The sequence below is a fragment of the Ranitomeya variabilis genome, chromosome 1, assembly GCF_051348905.1.
Source record: "Ranitomeya variabilis isolate aRanVar5 chromosome 1, aRanVar5.hap1, whole genome shotgun sequence".
Lineage (NCBI taxonomy): Eukaryota > Metazoa > Chordata > Amphibia > Anura > Dendrobatidae > Ranitomeya > Ranitomeya variabilis.
The window spans coordinates 696,232,346-696,256,218 of NC_135232.1; the positions used below are offsets into that span (position 1 = coordinate 696,232,346).

Sequence of the window (23,873 nt, forward strand, 5' to 3'; positions counted from 1 at the left end):
CATAAAGTGTATGAAAACACGATGCAAGGAACCTGATTATGTGTTTTGTTTTTTTTCTATTTTTAATAGAAAAAAAATATATATATATATATATATATATATATATATATATATATATATATATATATATATATATATATATATATATATATATATATATATATATATATATATATATATATATATATATACACACACACACACAGTTAGGTCCATATATATTTGGACAGAGACAACATTTTTCTAATTTTGGTTGTAGACATTACCACAATGAATTTTAAGCAAAACAGTCCAGATGCAGTTAAAGTTCAGACTTTCAGCTTTCATTTGAGGGTATCCACATTAAAATTGGATGAAGGGTTTAGGAGTTTCAGCTCCTTAACATGTGCCACCGTTTTTAAAGGGACCAAAAGTAATTGGACAATTGACTCCAAAGCTATTTCATGGACAGGTGTGGGCAATCCCTTCGTTGTCATTCTCAATTAAGCAGATAAAAGGCCTGGAGTTGATTTGAGGTGTGGGGCTTGCATTTGGAAGGTTTTGCTGTGAAGTAAACATGCGGTCAAAGGAGCTCTCCATGCAGGTGAAACAAGCCATCCTTAAGCTGCGAAAACAGAAAAAACCCATCCGAGAAATTGCTACAATATTAGGAGTGGCAAAATCTACAGTTTGGTGCATCCAGAGAAAGAAAGAAAGCACTGGTGAACTCATCAATGCAAAAAGACCTGGGCGCCCACGGAAGACAACAGTGGTGGGTGATCGCAGAATAATCTCCATGGTGAAGAGAAACCTCTTCACAACAGCCAACCAAGTGAACAACACTCTCCAGGAGGTCGGCGTATCAATATCCAAATCTACCATAAAGAGAAGACTGCATGAAAGTAACTACAGAGGGTTCACTGCACGGTGCAAGCCACTCATAAGCATCAAGAATAAAAAGGCTAGACTGGACTTTGCTAAAAAACATCTAAAAAAGCCAGCACAGTTCTGGAAGAACATTCTTTGGACAGATGAAACAAAGATCAACCTCTACCAGAATGATGGAAAGAGAAAAGTATGGCGAAGGCGTGGTACAGCTCATGATCCAAAGCATACCACATCATCTGTAAAACACGGCGGAGGCAGTGTGATGGCTTGGGCATGCATGTCTGCCAGTGGCACTGGGTCACTAGTGTTTATTGATGATGTGACACAGGACAGAAGCAGCCAAATGAATTCTGAGGTATTCAGAGCCATACTGTGTGCTCAGATCCAGCCAAATGCAGCCAAACTGATTGGTCGTCGTTTCATACTACAGATGGACAATGACCTAAAACATAAAGCCAAAGCAACCCAGGAGTTTATTAAAGCAAAGAAGTGGAATATTCCTGAATGGCCAAGTCAGTCACCTGATCTCAACCCAATTGAGCATTTCACTTGTTAAAGACTAAACTTCAGACAGAAAGGCCCACAAACAAACAGCAACTGAAAACCACCGCAGTGAAGGCCTGGCAGAGCATCAAAAAGGAGGAAACACAGCGTCTGGTGATGTCCATGAGTTCAAGACTTCAGGCAGTCATTGCCAACAAAGGGTTTTCAACCAAGTACAAGAAATGAACATTTTATTTAAAATTATTGAATCTGTCCAATAACTTTTGGTCCCTTTAAAAACAGGGTGGCACATGTTAAGGAGCTGAAACTCCTAAACCCTTCATCCGATTTTAATGTGGATACACTCAAAAGAAAGCTGAAAGTCTGAACTTCAACTGCATCGGAATTGTATTGTTTAAAATTAATTGTGGTAATGTTTATAACCAAAATAAGAAAAATGTTGTCTCTGTCCAAATATATATGGACCCAACTGTATTATATATATATATATATATATAGATAGATAGATAGATAGATAGATAGATAGATAGATATATATATATATCTATATCTATATCTATAATTGTCTAAGGGGTACTTCCGTCTTTCTGTCTGTCCTTCTGTCTGTCGGCAACTTCCGTCACAGTTATTCATTTGCTGATTGGTCTCGCCAGCTGCCTGTCATGGCTGCCGCGACCAATCAGCGACGGGCACAGTCCGATTAGTCCCTCCCTACTCCCCTGCAGTCACTGCCCGGCGCCCGCTCCATACTCCCCGCAGTCACGGCTCACACAGGGTTAATGCCAGGGGTAACGGACCGCGTTGTTACAGCCGCTATTAACCCTGTGTGACCAAGTTTTTACTATTGAGGCTGCCTATGCAGCCTCAATAGTAAAAACATCTAATGTGAAAAATAATAAAAAAAAACAACAAGTCATTATATTCTCACCTTCCGCCGCCTTTCCGACGCTCCGGTGACCGGTCCATGCAAGCGGCAGGTTCCGGTGCTAAGTTTGGTGTGCGACAAGGACCTGCCATGACGTCACGGTCATGTGACTGCGACGTCATCACAGGCCCTGCGCGAATAAGCTGCGGTACCATGGGACAGCGCCAGGAGCAGGTGAGTATTTCATATTCACCTGTCCACGTTCCATCCGCCGGGCGCCGCTCCGTCTTCCCGTCCTCTTGCACTGACTGTGCAGGTCAGAGGGCGCGATGACGTATTAGTGTGCGCGCCGCCCTCTGCCTGAACAATCAGTGCGGAGAGACGGGACGCTGAGGAGCAGCGACGAGAGGTGAGTATGTGATTGTTTTTTGTTTTTTTTTTATTGCAGCAGCAGCATTACATGGGGCCATAACTGCATGGAGCATTATATGGGGCATCTATGGGGCCATAACTGCATGGAACATTATATGGGGCATTACATGGGGCCATAAACAACTGCATGGAGCATTATATGGAGCATCTATGGGGCCATAACTGCATGGAGCATTATATGGAGCATCTATGGGGCCATAACTGCATGGAGCATTATATGGGGCATCTATGGGGCCATAACTGCATGGAGCATTATATGGGGCATCTATGGGGCCATAAACATCTGCATGGAGCATTATATGGAGCATCTATGGGGCCATAAACAACTGCATGGAGCATTATATGGAGCATCTATGGGGCCATAAACAACTGCATGGAGCACTATATAGAGCCATAACTGCATGGAGCATTATATGGGGCATCTATGGGGCCATAACTGCATGGAGCATTAAACTACGTGACTGGGCAATATACTACGTGACTGGGCAATATACTACGTGGACATGCATATTCTAGAATACCCGATGCGATAGAATCGGGCCACCATCTAGTGTATATATATATATATATATATTTTTTTTTTTTTTTTTTTTCTTTTATCCATATGTTCCCAGAGGAAAGAAAAGATCATATTGCAGAGAAATCCCCCGCCAGAGCAAGGTGTACAACCACTGGGGTCCCCGTGTGCGTTGTGACAATGTACTCTCTGTGCACACAATGCACACCTGGCTCTGCTACATTGAATTGTTTTCTGACGGTAACATGATATGGCAGTGTGCAGGTCTTAGTTACACCCTCCATCCCCCTGTAAAATGAGACCCATTATAAACCAGCGGCATTACCACCGCCTACATACATGATCAACACATCAAACCGTCCTACGCTTCTAACTCTGCTGTAACCTAGGTAATGGATCGTCAGACACTTTGATGGATCTATTAGAGCAGTTTACGAGCGGAGCGTTCTGCGTCCCCATGCGATGTTTTATAATCAGGCCCTGTGTAGTTTTGTATCGGGGTCGCTGCTGTGGTGACTCTTCTCGATCCTGCAAGCACGGACACCATTCTCAGCCAGAGACATTTCCATAGGAAAGTGTCATCTCAGCAGCACCGTGAGGAATGGAAGAATCCTTAAAATCACAACTCCCTAAGGAGTGGCGCATCCACTCAGTGATGAAATCAAACTAAACCGGTGTCTTAATGACAGCGCAGCACAGGCCGAGCAGAAAATCAGGTGAATCCAAGCCCGGATAGAGAGGGTGTAACTTAGGTACACGGCTGGCACCGCAAATACACGGCTTGTTAGGCAATCCTCTCCATGTGCAGAAAAGGAAGAAAATCCGCTGCGTTTTACAGCGCCACCATAGTGCATGGCATTTCTTAGAATCCGCTGCACAAATTGTAAAAAATATCTGCAGGGTAAATTGACAAGAACTCCGCAATAAACTAATTTATGCTGCAGCTGTAGGTGCGATGCATTTTTGACTGATTTGAGTGAAGTCAATGGTGAAAAGCCCTGGCAAAAAACCACACAGAGAACTGACATGCTCCAGAATGTCACGAATGTGCATGACACTTCAGGTTTCTCATTCACCTTGCTGGTATGAGGATTGCTTCAGGCTTATCGAAAAAATCTGCAAGTAAAAAAAACGCACCAAATCTGCAACGTGTGCACACAGCCTAAAGAATCACGTTCTTTAAACAAGTTCATTTCAAATGATTATCAGAAAACCATGGCCGCCTCTTCCAGAAACAGCACCGGCACTACGCCTCTCTGGCTCCTCCACAACCTCTCTTGTGCTGCGCCTACTCTTTGGAAACGTCTTCTTTAATAACTCTGCCCCTGAACGGTTCCATGGTGAATATTGATAATGGCCGGATGGAGCACTAGTTTGCACGATGGTACTGGGAAATTCTTCTAGTACTTGCACATTGCGGGTCCGAGGCACAGAACAAGCATTTCCACTTCTGACCGGATTCCTCTCACATTTTTAAACTCCGGTGAGAAACATCCTGTGTAGTATTTCATCAGGGAGATTTTTGTGAAATGCTCACTCCTATGCAACAGGTGTTTTGATGGAGCAAATGTTAGTTTGGTTTAAGGAAACACTTCCCTGTTTTCCACATAAAATGGGTGGCGGGAACCTATGAGACTTCATGGATCAGATGATATAGTAAGAACTTAAAGCTAATATTAATGGTCTTTGGCACTGGGGCTGCTGAGGAAGGGCGCCAGCTGTTGTGGGCACGTCAGATGAGGTACTCATGCTGTTATGCGGGCAGGCTAACCAGGGCATTCAGGCTGGGGTTCTAACTTAGGCATTAAGGGTCCTAGTTCTCCATGTCCAAGTACCATATTGTCGGAGATCTTGGATGACACCCGCTTGCTCCAGAAGACGAGAGGACCTTCCTGGTGCAGGTTCTGGAGCACGGAGAGGTGACAGGTGAGACTCCACCATTAAAAAACAATCATTAAAACCACAACCCTGGTTTGTTCTACAAGACCTTCATGACTTCACCCCACTTCCGTTCACAGACTCTCACACGGGGGAGAAATTACAGGGATTACATGGCCGGGCATCTTACTTGTAATATCAACTTCAGCGTTGGCAAGTGGAGGCAAGTTGGGAGATGTGAACGCATTGAAACTTCCAGCATCCACCTTAGTCACCCGGTTTCCCCTGTAGAGCTTGTGATGAAAATAGAGACACACCTGAAAAAGCGAGCAGAGAGAAGAACAGAGCGAGTGTTACAACATGACAGACCTGCCCTGTAATGCCCCATTATTACAGCAGATAATTCACAGGGATCCCAGGAGGCCCCACAGCCACAGACGCTAACAATCCCAACACAATCCACAATCCCTGACCCGATACCTCCGATGCCATCAGCCGCTTTTCTACAACTAGCCCTGAATCTCATTCAGCAAGGTTCCTGGGCTGTCAGGAGAACCTGTGATCTCCAATCAGACCGGCTGCAGCTCCATTACATCTAGGAGAACCCTGCAATATATAGATTCTCTTCTCTTCAGAGCCATCAGGACTTTAGTAATACGTTATCTATGGTACTAATAATTATTTAGCTGTCTGCAGCTCACTCTTCTAGAGTCGGCCAAACCTGGGTCTCCAGACTCTGCTCAGACAGAAGGGCCCGGAGAAGTAGAAGGAGGAGGACAGAAAAAAAGAGCCCGGAAGACAGAAAAAAAGAGGACAGGACAGAAGAGCCCGGAGGAGTAGAAGGAGGAGGATAGGACACAGAAGAGGCTGGAAAAGAAGAAGGAGGAGGACAGGACACAGAAGAGCCTTGAAAAGTAGAAGTAGGAGGACAGGACACAGAAGAGCCTGGAGGAGTAGAAGGAGAAGGACAGGCCAGAAGAGCCTGGAGGAGGAGAAGGAGGAGGATGACAGGACAAGACAGAAGAGCCTGGACTAGAAGGAGGACAACAGGACAAGGTAGAAGAGCCTGGGATGAGAAGGAGGACAAGAAAAGACTGAAGAGCCTAGAGGAGGACCGGACAAGACAGAAAAGCCTGTAGGAGAATGAGGAGAACAGGACAAGACAAGAGCAGGACAAGATAGAAGAACTTGGAAGAGAAAAAGGAAGCAGAAAGGACAGAAGAGCCTGGAGAAGGAGGAAGAGGAAGACAGGACAGAAGAGCCTGAAGGAGGAGGAGGGCGACAGGACAAGACAAGCAGAAGAGCCAGGAGGAGGAAAGGGTGACAGGACAAGTCAGAAGAGCCAGGACTAGAAGGAGGTGGACAGGACAAGACAGGATCCTGGAGGACAGGAGAAAACAAGAGAGAAAAGCCCGGAGGAGAAGGAGGACAGGGCAAAACAAGAGAGAAAAGCCTGGAGAAGCAGGACAGGACAAGACAGAAGAGGAGGAGGACAAGACAGAAGAACCTGGAAGAGAAAGAGGAGGTGGACAGGACAAGACAGAAGAGCCTGGAGGAAAAGACAGGACAAGACAAGACAGAAGAGACTGAAGGAGGAGGAAGATGACAGGAAAAGAAAGAAGAGTTTGGAGGAAGAGGACAGCAGGGCTGTGGAGCCAGTAAGGCAAACCACCGATTCAGACTCCTCAATTTCCCTGTCTCCAGACTCCACAGCACCGGTCACTACTGAGCATGTACATAAAGTGCAGCACAGATTCATCTCAACTAGAAGCCAAGATCCTTAGATCAGGAAAAGAACAGACATTTATAGGACATTTCATAACTTTCCCAAATTCTTATGAAAACATTTACAGCATGTCCTGCACTGTACTACTGAACCCAATTTATTATATACTTTAGGAGTCTGAGTCGGTCCATTTTATACCGACTCCAACAAACTGGACACTGACTCTACAGGCCTGGGGGACAGGACAGCTTTGAGAAGACCGACAGGACACAAGTGTCTGGAAGAGAGCAGAAGATCCGGCGGAAAGGAGGAGCATAGAATAGCTGGAGGATCTAAGTCTGGTAGCAACTCTCTACGGTAGTAGAGAACACGGGAGTGCCCTGTCAAGCTGAGCGCTCCTCAGAATGGAGCAGTTGGGAGAGAGAGCCATCAGCCAAAGCATTGTTTGCCAACAGTTGTCTAATGTGTAAGAAGGCTGATGCTTTAGGAACTATCTAAAAGCGTAGAATCTTGAAGGTGTCAGACGTTAGTTCCAACTGTCCATATAATTCACCTCTTTCTCTAAGGTTGTATTACATTTCTATTCTTGTTAAACACTGTTTGCTGAAGAAAGATAATCCAGAACCTGTGCAGTACTGAAGGAATTTTGCAGCATTTTTCCCCATATTCTTATATACTATTGTTACAGCAAACACTACAGAAGTGTACGTCCCATCATAAAGAACTATCACCAGAGTCCTGGAGCGTGCCCATCAGACAGGGCTACAGACAGCAATTCTTTGTGCACCTTGATGTCATGCCACTATTTTAGAGATGCAAGTTTGGCTGTAAAACAGCAGCCAAATCGCAGACTGACGAGGCGTGCATCAAAGGCTACGGCAAGTCAGTCACATACAACTTGTGACCAGGGTCTTATAATCCAACACATTCATGATAAATCGCAATGCGACACCTGTTCTAAATGTTGTATGATGCTCGTCGCCATGCAGACCAGGCCTTATTCGTATTTTTGAAGCAGGGGCTACAGAGTGGCTTTGGCAGCGACGCAGGTCCTGTGGCCGAAGATCGCTGAATGCCACCGCTACATCATAATGTAATGATACCACATGGTGAACTGCATTATACCGTGAGCGCACCTAGCAAGTGACGAGGGGAACCATGATAAGTCCCAAATAGCCTCCTCGGTTCCCACCTTGCATCATATGTCTGCATAAAGACTGTCAGACACTGCGGACCCCATCCGCTGCAAACAGCCATTTAGTAACACCAGCAATGCAAGCGATTTAGAAAAATGCTAATTGTGCAGCAGCAGAATTGGCCCAGGCGGTGTGAGCGGAGCGAGCCTGACATTTGCAGAGGGAGCGCAGCGACGGCCGGGGTTTCTCTGGATCTGTGTGTACAGTGTTTAATGCCGATTATGAATCTAATCCATTTAAACACTGTACACACATTACCAGGGAACAAGGGCCCAACCTACGTGCAATACACCATGCATCAGCCAACAATAGTCCCTTCTGCCCCACAATACAGATACATGGGTTAGAGCTATGGCTACGTCTAATCATTCCACTGGGAATGGTCCCCTATGATGGCAGAGGAGGAGGTAACTGGTGAATCCAAAAACTGGGTCCGAAGTGGGGGACGGAGGTTTCCCACAGTTTAGCTCTACATACCTGAAACAGTGAAGACGGCGCCCCCTACAGCTTTTTAAACCCTGACCTGACTCTTGTGTAACTTGGGTACAAACAGAAGCTGGAGACTGCCCCCTTGTGTCCAGATACAGAAATTCACATGTAAATGAAGAGCACACAGCCCCATAGGACAAACCACAATCTACTAAATGAACGGGAATAAGATCCCGGCAGAGGACCCCTGGGCATCGAAGGAACAGCCTGCTCTAATATTGTTGCTAATTTAATAAATGAGGGAATAAATCATGAGACAATAAATATGCCATATTGCCCATAGAGCCCCTTGGTAGTCGCATAGGCAAGTCTGTCCCCGACAAGCACTAGTAATAAGCAGCAATCGATAAACTTTCAAAGCAAAACTGACCTCTGGAATGACAAACTGGCCGGCAATCATCAGCGCCCCCAACAGGTTGTCACGACCATCGTTCCGCATCTCATAGATAGGAACCTGCAACAAAATTAAAGCAAGTTTTTTTCCTGCAGAGAACAGCCGTGGCTGGTCAGTAAGGCCACACACAACCTGCGGACAGCTGGGCCCTGTTTCCTAAAGAAAGCAGACTTTTTTTTTTTTGACAACCCCTTGGGGGAAAAAAAAAAAAAAAAGTAGCTGCCCACAACAAGTATTCGGGATGCAGCATTTATTTAAAAACCTGAGAGCGGGAACCAAAGTAGCGCCAAGAAAATGTAAAGTTTTCATCATGTTGTTAATGGCGAGAGTGACCTAGTAAAAGAGAGATGGCTCCTAAGTGGGCATGCAGCCGGGGATGACAGTGGGTAGGAGGTGGTCCGCAGGGCTCCCATCCAGAAGCAAAGGAGTACAGACATGGCCTCCAGACCTAATGCCTAGGCATCTGTCCACCACAGGAACCAAGAAGGAAAATGTATTTCTGTATAGGACAGCACAGTCTGCTGCGCTTTTCTATATAGTAAAATATATAGTAGGCATATCAGTCAGGCGGAGGCCGAAAAAGCACACTGCTGCCCTCTGTCTGGTGAATGGGGGATGTAGTAACGCTACTGTATACGTGGGGAGAAACTGCAGACATGTACCATGGGCAAAGACACAGCCTTAGCTCAGCAAGTCATAGTGTTCATCCAGCTTCCCACAAGTGGGAGACGCAGATGAATTGTTAGAGGTGGTCTATGATTTTCTGCCCAAGTGCATTCGGCGCGGCAGACCTTTCCCCAGACCACCAGGTACAGCTATATGTCGTGACTTACCTGGGATCCGGTCAGCACAATGGTTTTCCCAAGGTTCTCGCACATAAAGGATAACGCTGACGCAGTGTAAGCCATCGTGTCGGTGCCGTGAAGAATGACGAAGCCGTCGTAATGCTCGTAGCATCTCTACAGGGGGCGCCATTCAGTCACAGACATGAGAAAGAAAGAAGAGAATAAGACTCCTGTTACAATAATGCTGTGAAATGAAGGGCTCAATGGTGAGACCCGGTCATAGGGCTGAACTGGCACAGACAGTAGAAGGATATCAGGAAAACCACAGACATCCTATTACTTCGTTCTTAACAATAACAATTCCCTAAAGTATTCTCAATAGGGTGAACCAAGAAGATAAATACAGGCGAGAAAACGAGGAGACTCCATTTAATGAGGGATAACAGGGAGTCCTGATCTTCACAGATCCAATGCTGACCCGGATCACTGCGGATCTCGCACCACAGACTCATTCACCTGTATAGGACTGTAATGAAACTCTCTGCAAAGCACCTGGGTAAAGGACATGGACACCTAAGGGGGCTCCTGTAATACTAGGAAGGTGCCAGCTGTGATTCACAGCCAGCATCTGCCTCTAAGAACAGTGAGCAGAGATGCCACTATGATTTAAATGGCTGGGTTACTAGGGTGCCCAAGCACCAGCTCCCATCGCCTCCCCTCGACAGGATCGCAGGCAGCTGGAGTCTGCTGAAAACCCCCATCGCGTCTAGCTAGGCTTCAAAGAAGAATGTCAATTTCACTATAGACTGCAGTACTGGGGGGGTAGTATAAACGATCAAACATTCACTGGTTAAATATAAAAAAACAACAAAAATAATCATCCCCTTTTCCCCAGTTCAAAATACATTTAAAAAAAGCTTAGTTGCCAAACGGCGCTCGTCGGGCACTGGGCAGGACACAGCTCTGTCTCAGCCGCACGGCACCGCAGCATCCACGTATCCACTTCAGGTAATATCCATGTTATTGCAATACCTAAGTATGGAACTTGTCCTTCATGTGTTTGCAGCACGGAGATTTAGAAAGGGCATGGCAATGGGGCATTTCATCATGTGGGTGTTGGGGTTCTAACCAGTGTATGTGGCCTCTTTGCATATACAGAACAGACCAAAAGTTTGGACACACCTTCTCATTTAAAGATTTTCCTGTATTTTCATGACTATGAAAATTGTACATTCACACTGAAGGCATCAAAACTATGAATTAACACATGTGGAATTATATACTTAACAAAAAAGTGTGAGACAACTGAAATTATGTCTTATATTCTAGGTTCTTCAAAGTAGCCACCTTTTGCTTTGATGACTGTACAATTTTCATAGTCATGAAAATACAGAAAAATCTCTAAATGAGAAGGTGTGTCCAAACTTTTGGTCGGTACTGTATATATTCTTTTAGGCACTCTCTTGGATTCTGGTTGGCTAGCCCCTCCACTTTTATAAGCCCTTTTTGATTTCTAACACTGTTGATTCATATTGCATGCTATGTCCCTCTAATACCACTGTTACAGTGCAGGGATTTGTGATTTTGCGGTTTCTTCCCCACCTTTTTTGGAGGTATTTTTCTTCCCCCTGTCTTTTTAAACATTTTCTTGTAAACCTTGTTATTAATAAAGAGATTCTTTTAACTATGCTTCTTCTTTCTTTCGGCACTTCTTACTGTTATGGCACATTTTCATATCAGTGTAGTAAATAGCTAGTATATTGAAGTGCTTTCAGCCAGCCTATACTTAGACTATGGGAATCATTAAAAATATTGGGTGCAGCTGCATCCACAAAAGTACGATCTAGCAAAATATAAAAAATGTTAACTGTTAAAAAGGGGAAATAAAACAAAAAAACATAATAGCTGTGTTTAGTTGCTACAGTTCCGAGTACCCCCCCCCCCAAACCCTCCACAAAAAAATGGAATAAAAAGCAATCAAGAAATAGCATGCTCCCCAAAGTGGTATCAATAAAATCAGATCGGCAAGCAAGAACAAAATATATATATTTAGTGATTAAAATCATTTCAGAAAAATCATGTTGCCAAGAGAAATTTAGCACATAGACTGTAAAAAAAAAAAAAAGAAAGAAAGAAAAGAAAATATATATATACACACATACATACATAACTAATAAGCAGTACATAGCATTAATACCACAGCTCCATCTAGTGGCCAAGCAGAGATAGGACTAGACACTGAAACTAAAGGGTAGTAGGACATAAAGTCTTTTATTCCCATCATGACATAAGTACGGTTATTTTAGTTTTAAGGGCAAGTCTAATATCAGTATAGTGAGAAGCTCCATCAGTTCAGCAGAGGAGGTGGTGATAATGACACTGGTTAGAAACATTTGTAGTTGATATTTCCACACCTCCTACCTTGATGTCCTTGGCGATTTTGGCCCAGTCGTCAGTGGTCATGTTGCAGGAGTCGAGCAGAGGGGAATACTCCAGAACGGTGTACACAATGCGTTTATTCTGTTTGGAAAGACTGGAAAAGAAGAAATATCAAGAAGAAATTAGGACACGAATGTAGAAAAATATAATCCACATAACATGTCGTGTGCTTGGCAAATACTGAGTGACAGGAGCTTTCTTCTCCGGTTACGTCTAAAGCTAAACTTTAGAATCCTGAAGGTTTCCTGGATCAACATGTTAGGTTAGGCTATGGGTTGAACTAGATGGACTTAAAGTCTTCCTTCAACTTTAATAACTATGTAACTACGCAATGCATTATGGGAGCACAGAAGCATGTTACGATTTTGGGAATAAGCCTTTAATGAGTAAAAATGGGGCTCTAGATTCCAGTTTTGAATGGAGCAGAGATGCACATGCTCGTTGTATGGGACTGCCGGAGAAAGCCGGGTGTAGAGCTCCGCTATTTCCATCAGTCCCATAGACAATGAATGGAGCAGAGATGGACGGGGGCTGCAAAGTTCAGTTTCTGGAATACTGCTCTAAGAACAAAGTGAAACTTAACCCTTTAAGAGCTAAGGGTTTCACAGATTAGGTCTACATTGGTAGATAGTGTAAGGCTCTGTTCCCCAATGCATGCCACTGGAGAGTGATAATGTGCTATACATTGGTGACAAAGTGTAAAATAAACATTTGAGTTTCCTGCTGGCAAATACCAACCAGTTGGGTCTACAAGGACACCGGCCTCGAGGCCTATGGCTGCATTTAGCGTATATGCCAGGAGGGTTCCCAAAGGCGCCCCCAGATAGAGAGTATGGGGGAAACCGACAAACGTCAACGTCTGCTTGTGAGACGGGAGAAAAAGTCTGGACAGCCCAGAGTGTGCGCTCCCATATAATGAAGACGCCTCAGTGACTGGCATCTGTAATGGGCGATCCCTCCACGCACAGTCACTGGCGGATCAGTGGGAAAGGAGGAGCCTCGCGCTTTCATCCCACAAGATTTGCAGGAATTAATTTCGCCTCACGTCTCACTGCACTCCCCCGACATTCAAGGACCAGAAGCCTCATGTAACCCGCAGAGGTCGGCAGTGTCGGACACATCTGCAGGACCAAGAGCCCACGTGCCCACCATGCCTCTACACTTCTCTCCCTGCATGTAGGAGGAAACTAACCTCGGCGTGGGATTCATTTACAGCTGCATGTATTATGTCATGTTCAGGGGCCGGAAAAATGATCAAAACTGGTGAAGAATTTTCCAAAAAAGCTGCGCAGTCCGTGGTCTTAATGCAGCACTAAAGCCATTCATTTCTAGCCCCTCAGCAATAGTCCTTTGTGCATGCATTAATATATAGATGGCAGCCTTCTTCCACCCTCTGCCTCCTGATGACTGACAGCCGGGCAGTCGGCATGGCTGAGCCGCTCACCTGAACTGTGCGCTCCTCCGTGTGCTAGCAGAAAAGCACAGGGGCATGCTAGCGCACATTGGTGACGAGCAGAAAACGATAGAATTAAGCATCCCTCCATTCTTGATAACCCAGGGATTTTTTTTATAAGAGGTTTGCAATGTTATCCTTTAACAACCATGAGGCAACCCCTTTAAGGAAGTTGTGCTTTAAGGACACAGTCAGACAGTCGTACAAAGTTGCACACACAAAAAAGTGAGGAGTGCAGCGCTTGGGGGACATCATAAGACAATGTTTCCATAGACTGAAGTTTGTGGCAATAATGAAATAGCTGTGGATTTTAGGGTACGTCCCCATGGTGGAGGGGTCATAGACAGAAAATCTGCAGCGTACGACAGATTGCTCCATCAATACTTACGGGAGAACCAAAGTGTTTTCAGGAAAGTCATGAAAGTCATAGAGTTTGGTTTGCTGGGCGTACTGCTCATCATGGAGGATGGGGAGCTTCTTCAGGGCGTTAGCGAAGGCGTTAGCCTGAGGAGCCAAAACTAAGGAGAAACGCAAAGTAAGAAAAATTCAAAAGCCAAAATTACAATCACACACAATTCAATGTACACTCCCCAGACTCTCCGCACAGCAGGCGACCAAGCTTTCGTTTTGGGCAGCCCCCTCCTCAGGTCACCCTGTCCCAGCAATCTACAGTCTTCCCTGTCTCCCACCTACTTTGCAGTGTGGAAGCTGCTTATCTTGGCTCAGCTCATCCCCAAAAAACACTAATTCAATAACCACCAACAAAAGTGGCTGCAACAGCCAGCTTTACCGTACGCTGCAAAGCAAAATGTCTTCTAGTATTCTGGTCTGCAGCATGACGATACACACACAATATAAGATGTGTAATACTTCATTTCTCCTGTAGGAGTGCTAGAGGAAAATAAAGAGGGAATCTATGATCAGGAAAAGACCAATTGTTTTCAAACAGGTTTCTGTGCTAAATGAGAGGAGGCGAGTTGTTTTTGCAATATTCGCCGAGCACAACCTTATAATAAAAGTTATTTTTCAATGCAGACAACCCCTTTAAGATGAATTAAAGCTAAGTAATGAGATGAAATGAAGACAAGTTGCTGCGATGATAATCCTTTCCAGTAGTGAAGGTCATAGAGTAACACAATAGTACAGTAACCACATCACTAACAATGGTGTCGGCCTCCAGACCGTCCCTCGCCGCCGTGCTGGGACTGAATGAGTAATCTTGCAGCCGCTTTGCATCAGGTTGGAGAAACAAAGCGCGTTAATAACCCCGGTCACCACATTCGTGGCCCAGTCCTGCCCCTTAGGCCAGTGCATGGATCGGACGTGACTTCTTCGCCCAGTCAGCAAGCTCCAGGGCACTGGCTGCATGCTGGGAAACTGCTAGAAAGTCCCCGCACTCCGCTCACTAGTCAGACTAAACCTGGGCATCTGTATATGCACTAAACTGGCATCTGGAGGTTCCCGATCTAACCCCCGCCAATCAATAATATATCGCCTATCCTGTGGACCACCCTTTTAAGCTTCTCCTAATGGGCAGAGTCTACCTTTACATGTCTGCTGTCAGTCCTGGAGATACGCGAGAAGCCAGAGATACCAGGGGCAGGTGGTTCTGTGTGTCCTCGAACTTTGTGCCAGTGATATCACCTGTCAGTGGGAAATGGCTGACAACAGGGAACAATAACATGCATTCAATACGGGCAGAGAGATTGGCGATTTGCTTTTGTAGCACATGATTATACGACACTTAGATAGCGGTTATAATCCTCCGCGTTGCTAATCCTCACGACTGGCTCGGAGTTCCTACTTTGTTGTGTTGTGGCCAAGGTGGTGTTACCCAATACTTGTAGTCGTCACATGGTACAGTAGGAATGTATTCAGCCTTCACCTCCTGCCCGTCATGTGAACACAGGAAACTCTCCCCTACAGCGCCCCCGCCCGATAACAGGACGAGCCGTGATCACCGGGGAGGATTAGACCACTCTAACAATCAGATGACATTTGTAGGGGTCCTTTCAGGAAAGGCCGGGGGCTTATACTTACAGCAGTTCTTTAAATTACTGCTCCACTACTTGACAACCCCTTCTGAATGACCCCAGTGCGCTACGTAAAATAGAAAAAAATTAAAAGAATATTGAGCACCCGTACCGGCACCGCAGTCGCAATCCGTCGAAAGTTGAAAAAAACGGATCTGTCAAAGATTGTGAAAACCTGATGCGATGGATCCGTTTTTTTGCCGGATTTGACTAGCTGATCCTCCAGCTAACTGGATCCTAAAAAAATCGGAGCATGCTCAGTTAAAAAAAAATGAAATCCATCGACGGATTCTGTTATTTGACGGATCCGACACCATAGGCTTCCATTCTAGCAAACGACGGACGGCAACGGATCTGTCACTTTCCGTTTCTTCAGACAAAAAATGTTACTATGTCCGTTTTCTCCGGCCGCCGGCGAAAAACGGATGAAACGTGAGGCCATCCGTCGCAAATACAAGTCTATGAGAAAAAAACGGATCTGTCACCGGATTGTGACTGACGGCAAAAAACTGATGTGTGAATGGGGCCTAAGTGTCCTCAGCTATTTTCTGAGCTCCCACAGAAGTGAGCGGAGACACTCGTGCATGTACACACTGGGGCACAATGGGGGTCAGGGGGCTCCGTTCTCACCATGTGGGGTCTACACTGGTCAGACATCGGCCTAGCCTGTGGATACCCCATAAGCAGCAAACATACAAATACTCAGATTTGGTACCAATCATTAGAGCGAGTCTAAAGTATCCGGACAGAGGTGTAGAATCTTCAGGCCAAAATACGCGATCAGATGCCAACATTCAGGACCGGCACAAATATTGTGCAAAATCTTATCACTGAGCTAACAAAAACGTGGCGAGAGCGGCGCCTCCACAATAACAGCCTTTACTTATTAACCAGAAAGGTTACCCATATACATAACGTTACAGGGGATTACACACGGACCGCCATAGGGAAAGCGGACCCCAACAGATAATCCCACACAAAGGCCTTATTTTTACACAGGTTTATGACAATGGTCTTGTTCCCCATAGCAACCAATTACAGGACAGCTTTCATTCTTCCACAGCACTCCAAGCAATGTAAGCTGCGCTCTGATTGGTTGCTAAGGTCAGAGTTGTGTATCTAGGGTTTGAACTCCCAGCCCAGGCCTAAGGCTCTGGTGACAGGGGCGTCATGCTGCTCCCGACAGGCGCCATCGATTTATAACTGTCAGTAGTGACAGCAACCGCCACCAAACCCCGGACAGAGGCGCAAACACTTTGGGTCTAATAGCAATTACTTATAATGCAAATGTTTTCACTTTTCAAAATGCATTTAGCAGAACAGCAGCAGCCAATCAGAGAGCGCAGCAGCCAATCGGAGAGCGCAGCAGCCAATCAGAGAGCGCAGCAGCCAATCAGAGAGCGCAGCAGCCAATCGGAGAGCGCAGCAGCCAATCAGAGAGCGCAGCAGCCAATCAGAGAGCGCAGCAGCCAGTCCGAGAGCGCAGCAGCCAGTCCGAGAGCGCAGCAGCCTGTCCGAGAGCGCAGCAGCCAATCAGAGAGCGCAGCAGCCAATCAGAGAGCGCAGCAGCCAGTCCGAGAGCGCAGCAGCCAGTCCGAGAGCGCAGCAGCCTGTCCGAGAGCGCAGCAGCCTGTCCGAGAGCGCAGCAGCCTGTCCGAGAGCGCAGCATCCTGTCCGAGAGCGCAGCAGCCAGTCACCGAGCGCAGCAGCCAGTCACCGAGCGCAGCAGCCAGTCACAGAGCGCAGCAGCCAGTCACAGAGCGCAGCAGCCAGTCACAGAGCGCAGCAGCCAGTCACAGAGCGCAGCAGCCAGTCACAGAGCGCAGCAGCCAGTCACAGAGCGCAGCAGCCAGTCACAGAGCGCAGCAGCCAGTCACAGAGCGCAGCAGCCTGTCCGAGAGCGCAGCAGCCAGTCCGAGAGCGCAGCAGCCAGTCCGAGAGCGCTGCAGCCTGTCACAGAGCGCAGCAGCCAGTCACAGAGCGCAGCAGCCAGTCACAGAGCGCATCAGCCAATCAGAGAGCGCAGCAGCCAGTCACAGAGCGCAGCAGCCAGAGCGCAGCAGCCAGTCACAGAGCGCAGCAGCCAGTCACAGAGCGCAGCAGCCAATCAGAGAGCGCAGCAGCCAGTCACAGAGCGCAGCAGCCAGTCACAGAGCGCAGCAGCCAGTCACAGAGCGCAGCAGCCAGTCACAGAGCGCAGCAGCCAGTCACAGAGCGCAGCAGCCAGTCACAGAGCGCAGCAGCCAGTCACAGAGCGCAGCAGCCAATATTCCATCCTATCTGCTCTGATAAGATAGTAAAGGCTGCAGCCCATCAGTGGTCACGAGAACATCATGCACACGTGCACTTATAAATGAATTTGGATGAGGGGAATAAATATTACTCGTCATGGACAGGAGCGCAGTTCTGACAAATTCTGGGGGGTAAAATTGTCCATGTCTGCGAGTTTTTCCTCTTTCCACTGAGAAAGTGACCTGCACCGGGGAGGATGGACGCCCACATGCCCGATCCCTCTTTCCCGAGATACACATTGACTTTTTAGCCCATCCCAGTAGAGTTTATGAGTCCCTGACTAATTTAGACCTAGTTGTCACTTTTGGACAATCATTTCCCACCAATTATAATAACAGCGCCCCCCACATCCGAGCTATATATTTGTGGGGCATAAAGGGAGGCCGCCATTACCACAAATATGGCCACCACAACCCCTTTAAGGGTCACTACTTCTCAATGGGGTCTAAGGGGTAACGTTTCTCCTTATGGAGAGTGACATACCATCTCTGGCTTGTCAAGGTAAGGAGGCTTATTCGCCGTGCAATGCTCCTCTGGGAATTTAAATATGCAAATTGCCTCTGCTGAAAAAAGAGGACTTAACTCTACAGCGCCACCTATTGGAAGTAGCGATCCTACAAGTCACAATCAACCCTTTAACGAGTCGTGCAATATGACTTAGGATAAAAGCCAAATCAGTATCTCAATTCGCAGACACGGTGTTTCGGGCTGTTGGCCCTCGTCAGTGCGAAGCATGAGAACTGATTTGGTTAGGTAAGTCATATTGCACGACTCGTTAAAGGGTTGATTGTGACTTGTAGGATCGCTACTTCCAATAGGTGGCGCTATAGAGTTAAGTCCTCTTTTTTTCAGCAGAGGCAATTTGCATACTTCTCAATGGTAAGTGACCGAGTGTAGACACCAGCAGCACACTGGCAATAACTCCACAGCGCCCAGTACGTCCCGTGCGCGGCAGTGCATGCTGGGAGCTGTAGTTCCCCGTCAGCTGTGCCTTCCCTCCCCGGTCACCTTCGTTCTGGTACATCATGCCGATGGTGCCCCCGGTGTTGACCACCAGCACCCGGGCTTCGCTGACGAGGCCGCTCAGACTCTCCTGGGAGCCGGACAGGCTCTGGCTCTTGGACAGCTTCCTCTTGCGGCTGCTGGCAGCAGGGCCGGGGGGTCGCGGGGGCAGCAGGGGTGACGCCACCATGGCCTCTTGCTCCAGCAGGTCCAGGTGGGTGTGTGACAGGGCCTGGGAGAGCCGGGACATGGAGCAACTGCCCCGGAGAGGGGTGCCGGCACTGTCCTCCTCCGCCATGCTGCGATCAGTGAGGAGGACGACACTACAACACGACACGGCACTCCCCCCACGTGTGCTGCCTGCACCTCCCCCACAACACGAGCCGGGGGTGCGCCTGATCGGGGATCTGCGACCTCTAGGTGACCAGGGGGAGAGAGCGCTGAGCAGGACACACCCTGGGGAGTGGGGGCAGGGGATAGTGGTGGGCACCGGTCCAAGACAGGAGATACTGGTGGGCACTGGTCCAAGACAGGAGATACTGGTGGGCACTGGTCCAGGACAGGAGATACTGGTGGGCACTGGTCCAGGAGAGGAGATACTGGTGGGCACTGGTCCAGGACAGGAGATACTGGTGGGCACTGGTCCAGGAGATACTGGTGGGCACTGGTCCAGGAGAGGAGATACTGGTGGGCACTGGTCCAGGAGATACTGGTGGGCACTGGTCCAGGAGATACTGGTGGGCACTGGTCCAGGAGATACTGGTGGGCACTGGTCCAGGAGATACTGGTGGGCACTGGTCCAGGACAGGAGATACTGGTGGGCACTGGTCCAGGAGAGGAGATACTGGTGGGCACTGGTCCAAGACAGGAGATACTGGTGGGCACTGGTCCAGGACAGGAGATACTGATGGGCACTGGACTGGTCCAGGAGATACTGGTGGGCACTGGTCCAGGAGAGGAGATACTGGTGGGCACTGGTCCAGGAGAGGAGATACTGGTGGGCACTGGTCCAGGAGAGGAGATACTGGTGGGCACTGGTCCAAGACAGGAGATACTGGTGGGCACTGGTCCAGGAGAGGAGATACTGGTGGGCACTGGTCCAGGAGAGGAGATACTGGTGGGCACTGGTCCAGGACAGGAGATACTGGTGGGCACTGGTCCAGGAGAGGAGATACTGGTGGGCACTGGTCCGGGGTAGGAGATACTGGTGGGCACTGGTCCGGGGTAGGAGGTACTGGTGGGCACTGGTCCAGGACAGGAGATACTGGTGGGCACTGGTCCGGGGTAGGAGGTACTGGTGGGCACTGGTCCAGGACAGGAGATACTGGTGGGCACTGGTCCAAGACAGGAGATACTGGTGGGCACTGGTCCAAGACAGGAGATACTGGTGGGCACTGGTCCAGGACAGGAGATACTGGTGGGCACTGGTCCGGGGTAGGAGGTACTGGTGGGCACTGGTCTAGGACAGGAGATACTGGTGGGCACTGGTCCAAGACAGGAGATACTGGTGGGCACTGGTCCAGGACAGGAGATACTGGTGGGCACTGGTCCAGGACAGGAGATACTGGTGGGCACTGGTCCAAGACAGGAGATACTGGTGGGCACTGGTCCAAGACAGGAGATACTGGTGGGCACTGGTCCAGGACAGGAGATACTGGTGGGCACTGGTCCGGGGTAGGAGGTACTGGTGGGCACTGGTCTAGGACAGGAGATACTGGTGGGCACTGGTCCAAGACAGGAGATACTGGTGGGCACTGGTCCAGGACAGGAGATACTGGTGGGCACTGGTCCAGGACAGGAGATACTGGTGGGCACTGGTCCAAGACAGGAGATACTGGTGGGCACTGGTCCAAGACAGGAGATACTGGTGGGCACTGGTCCAGGACAGGAGATACTGGTGGGCACTGGTCCGGGGTAGGAGGTACTGGTGGGCACTGGTCCAGGACAGGAGATACTGGTGGGCACTGGTCCAAGACAGGAGATACTGGTGGGCACTGGTCCAGGACAGGAGATACTGGTGGGCACTGGTCCAGGACAGGAGATACTGGTGGGCACTGGTCCAGGACAGGAGATACTGGTGGGCACTGGTCAAGGACAGGAGATACTGGTGGGCACTGGTCCAGGGTAGGAGGTACTGGTGGGCACTGGTCCAGGACAGGAGATACTGGTGGGCACTGGTCCAAGACAGGAGATACTGGTGGGCACTGGTCCAGGACAGGAGATACTGGTGGGCACTGGTCCGGGGTAGGAGGTACTGGTGGGCACTGGTCCAGGACAGGAGATACTGGTGGGCACTGGTCCAAGACAGGAGATACTGGTGGGCACTGGTCCGGGGAAGGAGGTACTGGTGGGCACTGGTCCAGGACAGAAGATACTGGTGGGCACTGGTCCAGGACAGGAGATACTGGTGGGCACTGGTCCAGGAGATACTGGTGGGCACTGGTCCAGGAGAGGAGATACTGGTGGGCACTGGTCCAAGACAGGAGATACTGGTGGGCACTGGTCCAGGACAGGAGATACTGGTGGGCACTGGTCCAGGAGATACTGGTGGGCACTGGTCCAGGAGATACTGGTGGGCACTGGTCCAGGAGATACTGGTGGGCACTGGTCCAGGAGAGGAGATACTGGTGGGCACTGGTCCAGGAGAGGAGATACTGGTGGGCACTGGTCCAGGACAGGAGATACTGGTGGGCACTGGTCCAGGAGAGGAGATACTGGTGGGCACTGGTCCAGGAGAGGAGATACTGGTGGGCACTGGTCCAGGAGAGGAGATACTGGTGGGCACTGGTCCAGGACAGGAGATACTGGTGGGCACTGGTCCGGGGTAGGAGATACTGATGGGCACTGGTCCGGGGTAGGAGATACTGATGGGCACTGGTCCAGGAGATACTGGTGGGCACTGGTCCAGGACAGGAGATACTGGTGGGCACTGGTCCGGGGTAGGAGATACTGATGGGCACTGGTCCGGGGTAGGAGATACTGATGGGCACTGGTCCGGGGTAGGAGATACTGATGGGCACTGGTCCGGGGTAGGAGATACTGATGGGCACTGGTCCGGGGTAGGAAATACTGATGGGCACTGGTCCGGGGTAGGAGATACTGATGGGCACTGGTCCAGGAGAGGAGATACTGGTGGGCACTGGTCCAGGAGAGGAGATACTGGTGGGCACTGGTCCGGGGTAGGAGGTACTGGTGGGCACTGGTCCAGGACAGGAGATACTGGTGGGCACTGGTCCAAGACAGGAGATACTGGTGGGCACTGGTCCAGGACAGGAGATACTGGTGGGCACTGGTCCAGGAGAGGAGATACTGGTGGGCACTGGTCCAGGACAGGAGATACTGGTGGGCACTGGTCCAGGAGATACTGGTGGGCACTGGTCCAGGAGAGGAGATACTGGTGGGCACTGGTCCAGGAGATACTGGTGGGCACTGGTCCAGGAGATACTGGTGGGCACTGGTCCAGGAGATACTGGTGGGCACTGGTCCAGGAGATACTGGTGGGCACTGGTCCAGGACAGGAGATACTGGTGGGCACTGGTCCAGGAGAGGAGATACTGGTGGGCACTGGTCCAAGACAGGAGATACTGGTGGGCACTGGTCCAGGACAGGAGATACTGATGGGCACTGGACTGGTCCAGGAGATACTGGTGGGCACTGGTCCAGGAGAGGAGATACTGGTGGGCACTGGTCCAGGAGAGGAGATACTGGTGGGCACTGGTCCAGGAGAGGAGATACTGGTGGGCACTGGTCCAAGACAGGAGATACTGGTGGGCACTGGTCCAGGAGAGGAGATACTGGTGGGCACTGGTCCAGGAGAGGAGATACTGGTGGGCACTGGTCCAGGACAGGAGATACTGGTGGGCACTGGTCCAGGAGAGGAGATACTGGTGGGCACTGGTCCGGGGTAGGAGATACTGGTGGGCACTGGTCCGGGGTAGGAGGTACTGGTGGGCACTGGTCCAGGACAGGAGATACTGGTGGGCACTGGTCCGGGGTAGGAGGTACTGGTGGGCACTGGTCCAGGACAGGAGATACTGGTGGGCACTGGTCCAAGACAGGAGATACTGGTGGGCACTGGTCCAAGACAGGAGATACTGGTGGGCACTGGTCCAGGACAGGAGATACTGGTGGGCACTGGTCCGGGGTAGGAGGTACTGGTGGGCACTGGTCTAGGACAGGAGATACTGGTGGGCACTGGTCCAAGACAGGAGATACTGGTGGGCACTGGTCCAGGACAGGAGATACTGGTGGGCACTGGTCCAGGACAGGAGATACTGGTGGGCACTGGTCCAAGACAGGAGATACTGGTGGGCACTGGTCCAAGACAGGAGATACTGGTGGGCACTGGTCCAGGACAGGAGATACTGGTGGGCACTGGTCCGGGGTAGGAGGTACTGGTGGGCACTGGTCTAGGACAGGAGATACTGGTGGGCACTGGTCCAAGACAGGAGATACTGGTGGGCACTGGTCCAGGACAGGAGATACTGGTGGGCACTGGTCCAGGACAGGAGATACTGGTGGGCACTGGTCCAAGACAGGAGATACTGGTGGGCACTGGTCCAAGACAGGAGATACTGGTGGGCACTGGTCCAGGACAGGAGATACTGGTGGGCACTGGTCCGGGGTAGGAGGTACTGGTGGGCACTGGTCCAGGACAGGAGATACTGGTGGGCACTGGTCCAAGACAGGAGATACTGGTGGGCACTGGTCCAGGACAGGAGATACTGGTGGGCACTGGTCCAGGACAGGAGATACTGGTGGGCACTGGTCCAGGACAGGAGATACTGGTGGGCACTGGTCAAGGACAGGAGATACTGGTGGGCACTGGTCCAGGGTAGGAGGTACTGGTGGGCACTGGTCCAGGACAGGAGATACTGGTGGGCACTGGTCCAAGACAGGAGATACTGGTGGGCACTGGTCCAGGACAGGAGATACTGGTGGGCACTGGTCCGGGGTAGGAGGTACTGGTGGGCACTGGTCCAGGACAGGAGATACTGGTGG

The 23,873-nt window shown here is 49.4% G+C and overlaps 1 protein-coding gene across 1 annotated transcript in view; it reads right to left on the reverse strand.

Moving 5' to 3' along the window:
- The window catches only part of ASPG (asparaginase), a 45,826-nt gene extending 26,592 nt beyond the window's left edge, over positions 1 to 19,234 (reverse strand). Inside the window, exons 1-6 of the mRNA XM_077266602.1 lie at positions 18,879 to 19,234; positions 13,934 to 14,063; positions 12,075 to 12,186; positions 9,702 to 9,827; positions 8,845 to 8,928; positions 5,254 to 5,380 (exon numbers count right to left, since the gene is read on the reverse strand). Coding sequence (XP_077122717.1) covers positions 5,254 to 5,380; positions 8,845 to 8,928; positions 9,702 to 9,827; positions 12,075 to 12,186; positions 13,934 to 14,063; positions 18,879 to 19,170 — 871 coding nt within the window. The 5' untranslated portion in view covers positions 19,171 to 19,234. The remainder of the gene's footprint in view (positions 1 to 5,253; positions 5,381 to 8,844; positions 8,929 to 9,701; positions 9,828 to 12,074; positions 12,187 to 13,933; positions 14,064 to 18,878) is intronic.
- Positions 19,235 to 23,873: the final 4,639 nt, after the last annotated feature.